Source organism: Xenopus laevis, chromosome 3S (genome assembly GCF_017654675.1).
Source record: "Xenopus laevis strain J_2021 chromosome 3S, Xenopus_laevis_v10.1, whole genome shotgun sequence".
In the NCBI taxonomy this organism is placed as follows: domain Eukaryota; kingdom Metazoa; phylum Chordata; class Amphibia; order Anura; family Pipidae; genus Xenopus; species Xenopus laevis.
Genome location: NC_054376.1, coordinates 4294108 through 4308617, shown reverse-complemented (window position 1 = coordinate 4308617; position 14510 = coordinate 4294108). Strand labels below are relative to the sequence as shown.

General features: G+C 41.5%; 1 protein-coding gene across 1 annotated transcript in view; it reads right to left on the bottom strand.

Moving 5' to 3' along the window:
- LOC108712250 (synapsin-3) overlaps positions 1-14510 on the bottom strand; it is a 145749-nt gene that overhangs the window by 118686 nt on the left and 12553 nt on the right. The window contains exon 2 of the mRNA XM_041587896.1: positions 2929-3362. Within this exon, the coding sequence (XP_041443830.1) occupies positions 2929-3248 (320 nt within the window). The 5' untranslated portion in view covers positions 3249-3362. The remainder of the gene's footprint in view (positions 1-2928; positions 3363-14510) is intronic.

The following is a 14510-nucleotide window of genomic DNA, read 5'->3' as shown; positions in this document are numbered from 1 at the left end:
AAGAAGAGACACTGTCATGTTCTGACTACTGACAGTCACAGCCCCTGAGGACACTGAGATGTGTCTTTAGCAGAAGAACTGCCTTTTGTGACTTCAAAACAGGGGGGTAACTGCTTTGGGGTTTCACATATTAGATCCCGGGACAACAGCAGTTACAGGCAGAAAGAAATGTAGGAAAAATCAGTTACACACCAAGCAGGTAATGTTGTGGTCTAGTAACCCATAGCAACCAATCGGATGTTTGTTTGACAATGATAGGGAACCAGTAAATACTAGCAGCTTATTTACAGCTATGGGTTACTGGACCTGTAGAAAAATGTGAGCCTTATACATTACTCAACAAGAATTATACTCACTGGGGTTTATATAAGAAGGAAGCATTTTCCGTTCACCTGTTTAAAAGCAATCATCCTTGTTGCTAGGGGTTACTGCACCTACCAACCATATATGTGTTATTATCATACGTGGTAACACTAGCAAAGTTTTCCTTCCAGTGGAAAAACCGCCACTTAGAGGTCCAGCGCTTTGTAGTAGTTTGTTTACTGAGCAGGAGGAAGTTAATGGTAGGGCTTTGGCGCACGGGGTGGTGTCTCCGCCAGAAGATTTGAGGTGCTGGAGAAACCACATGTGCCCCTTTGGTTAATTTTAATGGGATCAAACCTGACACTTCCAGTACATTTCATTCTCATCTTCAAAATACTCAATACTCAGGCCAAGAACAAGCTGTACCCAAGGTGCCATGTGGAAAACATTGGGTGCAGGCACTTTTTTTTTTTAAAGGATAAGTAAACCTTTCAAATAAGTGAATGTAAAATTGACTAGAGGGCTATTTTAAGAACATTTGTCATTTGCATTCATTATTTTTGTTTTCTTTTTATTCCAAGATATTAAGGGATACATGTGCTGTTAATATGAATGAATTTTGTTCCAACAGCGCCACCTGCTGGTCAGTTTCTGACCAGTCTGACCACCAAGTAGTCAAGGAAGTTAGAAACCTTTCTCAAATCTTTCCTAATGGCAGAGACAGACGATAAGATTCGGGGAGATTAGTCGTTTGGTGACAAATCGAATTTTCTTGGGGCGACTAATCTCCCCGAACTGCCTCCCCGCCGGCTAGAATCTAAATTGCCGGCAGGATGGCACTCGGAGCGCTTCGTTTTCTAAAGTTGTCCGAAGTTGTCACTTCGGGCGACTTCGGAAAACGAAGCACTCCGAGTGTCATCCTGCTGGCGATTTAGATCTCCCCGAATCTTCTTGTCTGTCTCTGCCCTTAGGAAAGATTTGAGAAAAGTTTCTAACTTCCTTGACTACTTGGTGGTCAGACTGGTCAGAAACTGACCAGCAGGTGGCGCTGTTGGAACAAAATTCATTCATATTAACAGCACATGTATCCCTTAATATCTTGGAATAAAAAGAAAATAAATAATGAATGTAGATGGTAAATAGTATTTACAATAACACTCTCATCAATTTTACATTCACTTATCTAAAAGGTTTGCTTATCCTTTAAAGGGGACATCAATTTTGTACAGTAGTGTTGTAGCAAGTCCCAGCATTTTATTAGGGCTCATTCACCACTACAGCCGCTGTGTTTGGTTACGGTGTTATATCAGTAAATGTATACTCGCACAATAGTCTTCTGACGTTTAATACCAAAAATATGGCTAATGCAGAGCATCTATAATTAAGCGTGGGAAGCCTAATTTTGAGAGCCCAGGTCAGTTTTAAGGAAAGCTTTAAAATTATATGAAAAAATTGAAGTTTTTGACCTATTACTTATCATATTGAGCTGCAATACCATGTGTTACCATTAGGGGCAAAACGACAGCACTCAAGATAGCGGGAAGCCTTTCCTGTCTTATGTCCTGCAGGGGGTGGAGCCCAATCCACAACCAGGAAGTAGAACAGGAAAGCAGTCCTGCAACCAGAATAACGAATCTGCTGGGGGGTCTAACCAAAGTTTGGATGCATTGTAAACTAACCTCAACGATTGTTGCTGGTAATTAATCATGGGAAAGCAGACTGCCTTTAATTCGCAATATTTTTTTTAAGATGTACCCACCATCTATCATCATTATCATCATCCAGGGTTTAATAGAAGGTATAAAATATATGAGTTACATAAGTATGAGAAAAAAAGGTGCAAATGATATTATGGTTGCAGCCATCACCAAGTGACAAATGTGTTGATAACGTTTGATCTCTAGGTGTAGCTTTCTGTTAGCAGAGAAAACGTAAAAGCGTCATTGCTTAATATTGCTTCAGCCTAATGCAGCACAACACTGCCATCTTGCTGAAGTGTTTATTAATGCAGCCTTTGTCGCTTTATCATATTGCATCTGAATGAAAGCTGCTGGGCTAAGGCTGGCAAAGAGGTGCTAAAGGCTAAACCTTATTGTGACATCCCTCTATGTTAAAGCTCTACAGACACTGAGTTTATACCCTTACTATAGACTGTGCTGACCCAAGTAGCAACAACAATCAGTACTGTGACCAGATAGTCTGAAGGTCCCGGTCTTAATCAGTGTGAGCTTAGAGGTTTATAAAAACAATACTATGGACATAAACTTCAGGAGCAACCCAATACACAATTTTTGGACTCATGGCCAAGAGAAAAAAAATTAAGTCATAATCTGCTCCACCCACTGTGTCCATTAAATGTTCCTCTTGACTTCATGTTTGGATCATGTTGATCTTCTTCTGGTCTATGAACTGCAACTGCTGTTCTTGGTTCCAGATCGATGCTATGGGCTATGGTCAACCTCCTAATTTAGGTCATGGACCACTGAGTCACTGTAAGGATAAAGGACACTGCAGGAATGTCAGGTCACATGATTTGGCTGGGGCCCTTAGAGACAAATTGTCTTCTCCTGCCTGGTACATCATGTAAATCAAATTAGAGGAAGGGCAAAGTCTACATTTCCTTACCAGTCTGTATGAGGATCATCGATAACCAGGAGAACCTTGGGCTTCAACACTACTGGTGGTGCTGCTGGTGCCCCAGTTGGTTCCACTAGCCCCGCAGCTGCTTGTGTGGTCTGCTTCACTGCGTTGGTGATGGAGCTGAAGAGGCTGGTTCCCCCTGTGGAGGCAGAAGCTGGGGGAGGTGGAGGCTGTTGCTTCCTATCCATGGCTGGTGAGACTGGGGAGCTTGTGGAGTTATCTGGCCTCTGAAGGTCCATCATATACCCATTGGGTAGGTTGGCCACAAAGCTACTGTCTGAAAGGCGTCTGCGTAGGAAATTCATGGCTTTGCTTTTCCGGATGGGGGGGATTCTGGGACTGAAATACGATGGCTTATCAAGCAGGAGTTAATGATCTCTTATCAGCCTCCCCAGAAGATCAGAAGCTCAATGTCTTATCTGTAGATACAGAAAATGCAGGTCACATTAGTTATCCTTTAACAAGGCAAGAACAATTCTTAAAGTTGAAGCAAACCCAATTATAAAATTTTACACAAATGATATAATGATAAAAATAAGTGGATGAGAATTCCATGTTTATGGTTTAAGGCTTATTCCTTACTCCCTCCGGCTAGAATCGTCACTAGGATGGCACTTGGAGCGTTTGGAGTCGCCCGAAGTTTCCTTGTGAGGCAACCTTTGGAGACTTCGGAAAACTAAGCACACCAATTCCCATCCCGCCGGCGATTTACATTCTAGCAGTTTGGGGAGATTAGTAGCTCCAAAGAAGAGGAGATTCGTCGATGGCCGACTAATTTCTCTGAATCTGAGCGCTTGTGTCTCTGCCCTTAAGAAGAAAACTTCCGGAAACAAAGCGCTCCGAGTGACATCCTGCCGGCGATTTAGATTCTAGCCAATGGGGAGGCAGTTCGGGGAGACTAGTCCCCAGAAGAAGAGGCGATTTGTCGCCGGGTAACTAATCTCCCCAAATCTACTCGCCTGTCTCTGCCCTTAAGAGCACAAACACAACTGGGGTGGGTGACTAATAAGCCGGAACCACAAGTCTTGATGAAGAACAAAGGAAAGAGGCTACCAGGGGTCAGAGTTATTGGCCCACAACTTAACTCATACATCTTCCTGAGGGTCATTACAAGGGAATTTGGCTGTATGAGAGGAACTAGATGAGGGAGATAATAGATCTCCAGCATTTTGGGCTTTCTGTGGTTTAATCACCATCTTGGGTTTGTTCATTACTCTGCTCTTGGATTAAATCATGGATTTGCTTCACTGCCCCCTTCAAGTTCCACTTTAAGTGCAGAGATAAGATTAAAGGGGAACACTCATTACAATGGGAAAGAAAGAGAATCAGTTATACAAATATTCCTGTAGTTATTTACCACAAAAAGATGTGAAACTTGCGGAAACCCATAGCATCTAATGAGGTGTTTGCTTTTAAACAGGTAACCAGTAAATGCTACCTGCTGATTGGTTGCTATAGGTAATAAGAGCCATAGAAAGCTCCTTTTAGAACACAACCCCAGTGGTTTATTTGCCAAGTCCTCAATCACACAAGTTCTATATAAATACACCATTATACACCCTTAAAGTAATGCTGCTCTGAGTCCACTGTCAAAAGAAACAGCACATTTCTTTCCTTCTATTGTGTACTCATGGGCTTCTGTATCAGACTTCCTGTTTTCATCTTAAACCTCCAGGGCTAGGGCTTGAGCATGCTCAGTTTGCTCCTCTCTCCTCCCTGCTGTAATCTGAGCTCAGAGATATGAGTGAGCAGGGAGAGACTCAGGCAGGAAGTGATGTCACACCAAGCTTATATGGCAGCTGCTATCCTAAACAAACAGAGAGCTTCTAGAGCTGTTACTCAGTTATGGTAAAGCATTCTATGGAATACATATAGTGTTATATATAGCTTGCACTATTGTGGCAAATCTATTGGCAATTAACTGCTTTGGTAGCTTTTCGTCTCCTTTAAAGATAAGCTTTTTCTGTAATTTGAGCCTAGAGCCTAGTAATAATCAACTCATTATAGCCATTTGGAATGCCCAGCTGCCACACAGAGCTACTAGAAGCAGCTACTACAAATAGAAAATAGTTATAATTGGCTTTATTAAGACTAAATTACTAAACTCTGAATGCAGAAATCACTAAAAAATCTTGATTTTTTAAAATAAAATCTGATCGTAAATTACGAATTTTTCGGAATTTATTAAACCCCAAGGATGGAAAAGTCTGAAAAATCCGGCATCGCCGACCATACGATGTCGCATATAAGTCAATGGGAGAAGTCCCAATGATTTTTTTGATGTGCACTGGGTTTTTGGCAATACCTGGAAGTTTTCTGAGTTTTCGGGCAAAATTCTGAGTTTTTGGGTGAAAAATCCAAAAAAATTGCGAAAATCGAATGAAAAGTCTGGAAATTTTCCCGATTTTTTTTCAGATTTTTTCCCACAAACAAAATAACTTACCGAAATGCTGTATGTGCTCCTCTTCAGAAAAGGTGATCCATCGTGCGGCACTCGATTTCTCCTCCCTGCCTTCCTTATAGGAGATAGCCAGGGAGGAGAAATCGAGTGCTGCACGATGGATCATCGCCTTTTCTGAAGAGGAGCGCAAGTGGAGTTTTGGTAAGTTATTTCTTAATAAAGGCTATGCAATTTTAAAGTTTAATTTGTCGTGGTATACTAACACATTTTTTTTAAATTTTTTTAATGTTACTGGTCCTTTAAGGTATGAAGATCCAAATAAGGAAAGATCTGTTGTCCAGAAGACCCCAGGTCCCTGGAAGCAGAACCAGCCTATTGGGTTTATTTAATGATTTTCTAGTAGACTTTTAAGTTATTTCTTAATAAAGGCTGTGCAATTTTAAAGTTTAATTTGTCTTTGTGGGGTTTTTTTTCGTGGTATACTAACAAATTTTAATATATTGTTAATATATATTACTGGAAAATCATATAAAACAATAAATAAAGCCAATAGGCTGGTTCTTCTCCCAATAAGGATTAATTATATCTTATTTGGGATCAAGTACAAGGTACAGGTATGAGGCCTGTTATCCAGAATGCTCGGGAACGGGGGTCTTCTGGATATCGGATCTTTCTTTAATTTGGACCATTATACCTTAAGTCTACTAGAAAACCATTTAAACATGAATTAAACCCAATAGGCTGGTTCTGCCTCCAATAAGGATTAATTATATCTTAGTTGGGATCAAGTATAAGGTACTGTTTTATTATTACAGAGAATATTTGGATTATTTGGATAAAGTGGAGTCTATGGGAGATGGCCTTTCCGTAATTCGGATCTTTCTGGATAACGGGGTTTCCAGATAACGGATCCCATACCCAAATGAGGGAACTAAATGTACAAAGGAAGAAATGTATAGAAAAGATTTAGTATTTTGGCAGCGCCTTGACTACGTGGTACTGTTTTGGACATTCATAATAATAATAATAATAATAATAATAATAATAACACAGACATGGGGAAAAAGAAGTACTGCAGAGGTAGGCAATAAAATAATAAATAATTGACTTCTAGGCGTTCCGCTAATTTTTCAGCGAAACGGGACAGATTCGCCCATCACTAAGCGTCACTATCCCTTTCCCCCCGGTAACACGGGAGATGAATCTATCAGTTTATCCGACATGTTTTTCCTAATCTGAACGTCTTCAGGGTTATTGATCCGGGAATAAGTCTGATTGTTTGGGATCAGGGAGAAGTCAGTTTAACCCCAGGTGCCCAATTTGACTTGGGCTTTAATCTTCTCCGGACATTTGTTTCCATTGTATTGAGTTATTGTCCAATTAATAATAATGGTAACTAATGACACTTGGGGTGGGGGTAGGTTCTGGGCACCTCTTCCTACTGTACTGTCTATGGCATCTCCCATATGTATAAATTAAGAGAAGGAATGTTCTGGGCACATAATAAATACCGTGTCTCCATCATTCCTGAGCTGGGGGACCCGTGGGCTGCAGATGAAATTCATCTCTCCAAACCTGTGGATACAGGTTTGGAGAGACAGTGGATCAATAGGAAGGTAATTGTCTCAGACTGTTGGACATGACATGAGAAGGGACAGAACTTAATAGATGGGATTATAAATTAAACCTCGAGGGGATGGGAGGAGACACAGGTTAACCCTGAAGGCTCTGAATGCAGGTAGAAGGCCCAAATGACAGGTAAATCCAGCAGGATCCCCAAGAGAACATTGTATTTACATATGATGCTGGGACAGAGATGAGAAATCACAGGAGATATCTAACACGTATTTACCGAAGCACAAATGGAATTTACTCCGGCCATGGACAAGAATCAATGATCGAGATTACAGAGGAAATGAGAAGATCCTTTTAAAGGAGCAGCACAATTTGAGCAGCTGAATACGGCAGCCCTATCCAATCAGTAGCAAAAAAAAAAATGTAGTATAGGATGGAGTACCGTAGATAAAAACCGGATCACTATTAACAAGTGTTTTATTTATTAGGGGTGATGGACTTTTGCCCAGGGAACAGCAATGGGAAGCGAAACGCAAGAATCATGAACCCACTGCGTCTCCCTATATTATAATTCTTGGGAAGATATAGAAGTGGAAAACTGAATAGTCAGTTATTGTGACATTTGGGGAGAATTCCTAATTGCTGCCGAGAGCTCAGCATTATGTTCAAACCAACCAATGTATTTATCCATATGGGTAGGAGCTGTTATATATGCATGCCCTGTGGATGTGGGAATGTCCATATTAGCTCAAGGTGTTGGGTGGGTTCTCCTAGGTGATAGAAAATGGGGAGCAGCCATATCTGAGCTTTTAGGACAAAGGAGATCAATGTAAAATAAGAGGGTACTCTAAGGAAATAGGTACACCTCAATAAAAGTTAGCTTAGAGGACTCTGTGAATAAGTACTACATAGAGTAAAGGCTAGCTCCTATATGTAGCTTCATCAGCCATGTGTAGCCATCTGAGGCTCAACCATGGACTGCAAGATGGTTATAACCAGAGGCCTCATCCACCCAATCAAGTATATAAATTCAGGGATGGAGAGGAATCCCTTGGAGGCACCACTGTGACGGCCTTGTGCTTGGGGGACCAAAGCTGTGAATAACCCAAAGCCCTTGGGGGACAGAATGAATATTTCCCACACCTAGAAATTACTTAAGTATTCAACCATTACCCTTTCCAAAGGAAAAAAACTGAAAAGGAAGGAACAGCATATAATTTCCCTCAGTAAATGAAAATACAGATCTCACAAGGGTTGTTTTTATCTTTGTTCTGTCAGAGTTTCTCATCTGAATGCTAGAAAGAAACGCATGTGCACTGAGGCTTAGATACATGATTCATTCTCACAAGGTTTTGGCATGTTGGAAGCAGCTGAGAAAACTCTCTCTTTTTGGATTCTCAGTAAAAATATCATTCTGATTCCCTCAATGCAATCTGTCAATACTTTTACTGGCAAAGATGTCTGGTGGGGTCCAGGCAGGGACCTTAGGTAGGTAGGATTGTCAGCATAGTAGAGCAAGAAGTGACAGCAGGGTTCAAATAGCAGCAAGATGGGGTCAGTAGGACAAGATGTGGGAAGTAGGGCAAGATAGTGACCATAGAGCAAGACGGAGTGAGTGATTGCAGGGTAAAATGTAGCAGAAGGTCAAGTTGGACAATATAATGCAAGAGAGGAACGGTAGGACAAGATGCTGACCGTAGGGCAAATGTAAACAGTAGGAAACAAATAGTGAGTAAGGAGAAGATGGTGAGTGTAGGAGAAGATGGAGACAGCAGCACAAGATGGTGAGAGTAGGAGAAGAAGTAGACAGCAGGACAAGGTGGTGAGAGAAGGAGAAGATGGTGAGAGTAAAAGAAAATGAGAAGATAGAGACAGCAGGACAAGGTGTGAGAGTAAGAGTAGATGGAGACAGCAGGACAAGATGGTGAGAGTAAGAGAAGATGGAGAAAATAAGAGAAGATGGAGACAGTAGGATAAGATTGTGAGAGTAGGACAAAATTGTGAGAGTAGGAGAAGATGGACAGAGCAGAACAAGGTGGTGACTTATAGCAAGATGAAAGCAAAAAGAGCATGAGGGACCCAAGTTTCGGTCCAGACCCAGAGGTTAAAGGCTCGCTGCAGTAGGACAAGATGGTGACAATAGTGCAATATAGTATTTTTAGGGCATGATGGTAACTGTAGGAAAAGACAGTAACCACAGGGGAAGATTGGAGAATTAGGCCACACTGGTGGCAGTAGGACAAGATGGCAGCAATAGGACAATATTGCCCAACCTGCCGTCCTTTATAAGTTGCAGCTTTCCCATCACCCTCTAACAGCTGAAGGCTAATGGGCCACACGCTGGACAACTATACTCCATAGATAAATGTTTCCTCCTTTTATCCCACAACTCATTACCAGGGAGACGTCCCTGTGTGTAGCTTGTGACTGACAATGCTCTGGTTCCTCTGTCACACGCCCACTCAAACTGCCATCTCTCCTCACACGCATCTGCTCTTTGCTTTGCACTGTTTGCTGAAGCCTGTAATGGGGCCCGAATCCAATTATCCTGCAGACAAGATGATTTTCCTGCTCACGCTTGCAATGAATACACTCCCCAAACTGGAGGGACACGGCTGCCAATCTGAGAAACACTAATTATCTTTACCTACTGTTTCTAATAAGAGATAGCGATCGGCTTTTATAGATCGTAGCTCAGTTTAGGCAGATTAAAGGGAACATAAATGTTAAATTTGCTCTAAGTGCTCTACAGAGGACTATTGTTGCTCAGCCACTTATATCTTTGTTTTCCAAACAGAAATGTTCCTACTGTAACTACCAGGAGATAATGGAACCCGCGCCCAGTCTCCTCTTATGACAAGCCTCCTTAAAGGATAAGTAAACCTTTAAAATAATTGAATGTAGAATTGATGAGATGCACTAATCTTTGCTTTTTTGTCATTTACATTCACTATTTATTTTCTTTTTATTCCAAGATATTAAGGGATACATGTGCTGTTAATATGAATGAATTTTGTTCCGACAGCACCACCTGCTGGTCAGTTTCTGACCAGTCTGACCAGCAAGTAGTCAAGGAAGTTGTCAAGAGAAAGAAAGAGGCTGCTCTGATGTTCTTCTGCTTAGGAAAACAATTAGAAACCTTTCTCAAATCAGCAGAAGAACACCAGAGCAGCCTCTTTCTTTCTCCTGACAACTTCCCTGACTACTTGGTGGTCAGACTGATCAGAAACTGACCAGCAGGTGGAGCTGTGGGAACAAACTTCATTCATTTTAACAGCATATGTATCCCTTAATATCTCTGAATAAAAAGAAAATAAATAATAAGTGTAAATTGCAAAAGTGCTTAAAATTTTTCATTCACTTATTTTAAAGGTGTACCTATCCTTTAATATTTGGGTGCAGTTTCAGGGTCTTCCCTTGCTCCTACCTGCACCCCCTCCCAATATTTAGAGGTGACATGTAAGTGATGTCACAAAGAAAGTAGGGCAAATGCTCTACCAGACCTTCAAGACATTTAACGTACACCCCACCCACATTTAACTACCTGCCCAATACTTACTTTGCATTATGGGTACACATCTCCTGAAAGGACCCGCTACCCTTGGCTCCAATTACACCAGCCCAAGGCATGCTGGGATGCAGGCACTTCATTTATTAAATAAGTCCTCTCCTGGATAAATGTAGTGCTTGGAAACAGGTTAGAGTCTTAAATGACTAATAATATAAGTGACATGTTCCCAACTGGGAATGATTGGAATGTTCCTTTGATACTGGATACCTTTCCCTATAACATTAACTAATGGACCTTCCCCAGAAGTTCTCCGGTGTCAATACCAATATCTATAATCGAGCTTGGTTCTAGCTAATGAAGAGCTGGGCATTCAGTTAAGACTCCCATGAGTCAGCTGTGACCATTATGTCTAATAGAGGGTGCAAGTCAAGAGTTATATTTTAATAACAGCTGGAAAATTTAAAGCCAAGATTGCTGATCTGCTCTTAAGAAGTACAGTAGTATTCCCTTCTGTTAATGATAAGGATCTTAAAAGTCATTGAGGGGTTCTGTGACCATATAAAGACACAAGGCTGCAGGCTGAGTTATACAGGGAACTCTGAGTATCACTCATGTATTATAAGGGATAATCCACCCCCTACTGTAAATGATAAGGATATTAGAAGCCACTGAGGGGTTGTTCTGTGACCATATAAAGGCACAAGGCTGCAGGCTGAGTTATACAGGGAAATCTGAGTTTCACTCATGTATTATAAGGGATAATGTACCCCCTACTGTAAATGATAAGGATATTAGAAATCACTGAGGGGTTGTTCTGTGACCATATAAAGGCACAAGGCTGCAGGCTGAGTTATACAGGGAACCCTGAGTATCACTCATGTATTATAAGGGATATTGTACCCCCTACTGTAAATGATAAGGATATTAGAAGTCACTGAGGGGTTGTTCTGTGACCATATAAAGGCACAAGGCTGCAGGCTGAGTTATACAGGGAACTCTGAGTATCACTCATGTATTATAAGGTATAATGTACCCCCTACTGTAAATTATAAGGATATTAGAAGTCACTGAGGGGTTGTTCTGTGACCATATAAAGGCACAAGGCTGCAGGCTGAGTTATACAGGGAACTCTGAGTATCACTCATGTATTATAAGGGATAATGTACCCCCTACTGTAAATGATAAGGATATTAGAAGTCACTGAGGGGTTGTTCTGTGACCATATAAAGACACAAGTCAGCAGGCTGAGTTATACAGGGAACTCTGAGTATCACTCATGTATTATAAGGGATAATGTACCCCCTACTGTAAATGCTAAAGATATTAAAAGTCACTGAAGGGTTGTTACACATGAGTATTACACATGTGTGATAAGAGATATGGTAACAGAACTGTATGTTTATATAGAATAGTTATGTTTCCATTTTAGAGACATTCCTGGAGAAGAGCGCTGGGTGGCTGGTTGTAACCAATCACATGAATAAATAACACTGCCACACACAGTATTTGCACTGAGGACATAAAACACTTTCCATTTATCACACAGCGCATAGTACATATAATATTAATGGTACAGTGACAGCCCTTATCCAGTTATTTATATTTCAGTGCCGGAGGCATATCAAGAGGGAGGAACAAGCTGGGAGGGAGTAACATTGAGCCTTTCGGCATAGATGTTTATTTCTGTCCATAGAAGCTTTTGTATTATGTGGGTAAACCCATTAACTGGTGGCACAGAGAATAAAACTCCAGGGCTATTATCAGATAATGGGGGGGTACACGGGGGCTGAGCTTGATGGACATTTGCTTTTTTTTCCGACAACAAACTAAATAAGTAACTATGTGATAAAGCAGTAGTTTCAATGGGGACTTTTTATAGTGTCAGCTGCTTATACAAAACTAGGGCATTGACCTATAGCACTACAACTCCCAGCATCCGCTAACAGCTGTAATTTAACAGAGCGCTGTGCATTTTTAATAAAAGACAACACATAAGGAAGATCATGGAAGCACTGAGATTTAATCATGACCCCAAATGCTCCATTGATATTCTGACTCAGAGCTCCTACTGTTATTGCAGAGCACATGGTTCAGATAAGTGGATCGCAGGCTCTCAGTGTAGCATCAGCTCCAGATGGTGAGATTTTCTGAGGCCTCGTATATATATATATATATATATATATATATATATACAGCTTACATGTCCTATATAAAATCTCAGCCGAGTGATCACAGGGGCACAGAGCAAGTAATTGCACTGATTATTCTGGCTGGATTTACACTCATGCTAGCACTAAATTTAGGGTTAGATACTCGCCCGTGTACACCACATTTCAGTACATGGGTCTAAATTTGAGGAGCTTGGTGCTTCTGCATTTACTTCTTCCATCAGATTTTATATATGGGACTGTTGTTGAATATAAAACACAGGTAAGTGTACTCATACCGTCATGGTTAGGTCCTTTCTACATCCTCTGTAAGAGCTCCTGGATCATCCACCCTAATGCTAACCCTAAGGCTTAAGGGTTAGCCTTTAAGGGTTAGGGTTGCCTTTTAGGGTTAGGGTTAGGGCTAGGGTTATGGTGAGGAGGAAGGATGATTTACAACAAATTCCAGCCGGCTGCCAGCATATGTAGGTAGCAGTGCACAGCCCTAATAACAGATCCAGATTTTAAGGGTTAGGGTTGCTTTTTAGGGTTAGGGTTAGGGCTAGGGTTATGGTGAGGAGGAAGGATGATTTACAACAAATTCCAGCCGGCTGCCAGCATATGTAGGTAGCAGTGCACAGCCCTAATAACAGATCCAGATTTTAAGGGTTAGGGTTGCTTTTTAGGGTTAGGGCTAGGGGTATGGTGAGGAGGAAGGATGATTTACAACAAATTCCAGCCGGCTGCCAGCATATGTAGGTAGCAATGCATAGCCCTAATAACAGATCCAGATTTTAAGGGTTAGAGTTGCTTTTTAGGGTTAGGGTTAGGGCTAGGGTTATGGTGAGGAGGAAGGATGATTTACAACAAATTCGAGCCGGCTGCCAGCATATGTAGGTAGCAGTGCACAGCCCTAATAACAGATCCAGATTTTAAGGGTTAGTGTTGCTTTTTAGGGTTAGGGTTAGGGTTAGGGCTAGGGTTATGGTGAGGAGGAAGGATGATTTACAACAAATTCCAGCCGGCTGACAGCATATGTAGGTAGCAGTGCACAGTCCTAATAACAGATCCAGATTACAAGGAGGTAGCAGAATGGATAACAATGTGTTTTAAACATCACAAATTGATAACCCAAACCTAACACTGTGAACCAAATGTAATTGTCGGATGATGCCCTAATATGTTCATGATAGAGGCAGTTGTACTCCAAGCTGCACCCTGCTTTCCTACAATGAGCAACCCAAAAGCAGGACCAGGGTTATAAAAGTGGCTCCAGATCAATGCCCTTGCTGGAGCATCCCCAGATTCAACCAAAAGTAGCTTATACTAAAAGAGAATCATGGGCAATTTTATTTTGCACTGAATTCAGCATGAAACATTTGCAGGCATAATAAATTTGCCAGCAAGGCCAGCGCTTCTGTAGGGGTGCTAGGAATTATGGTTCTACAGTGTTACTAAATTATCTAATCCCTTCTTTGCCACCACAATTGTACTTTGCAAGAGACTAAACTGAGCCATACATTGTGATATGAAGGAGATACGTTGGCATTTAGCCATGCTGCCGGGCACCTCGCCATATCTGCAGCATGTTCTGCACCATCTCGTGTCCTCTGGCTGCCGGCACAATCTGTGCCCTTCAAGTTCAGTCCGACATCAATAGCCAAGTTTTAGGGGTGCAAAAATGGACAAGGCAGCTGCTAATAGGTGCATAGTTACAGAAGGCCCAGGTTTGGGGGCTTTAAGAGGGTCTGGGAGGGTCCAGTTATTTCTGTTTATGCTTTTGACTGGGCACTTGGTGGTTTGCCAAGGAAAGGCTGACTCAGCGCTGAATGCAGCTTCCCCCCTACTGCAACAGTGTTGCTTTTTAGTTGATTAAACTGCATTGATTCTTGATACATAACTGTAATTTATACCACTGCACCCCTTGCAACCT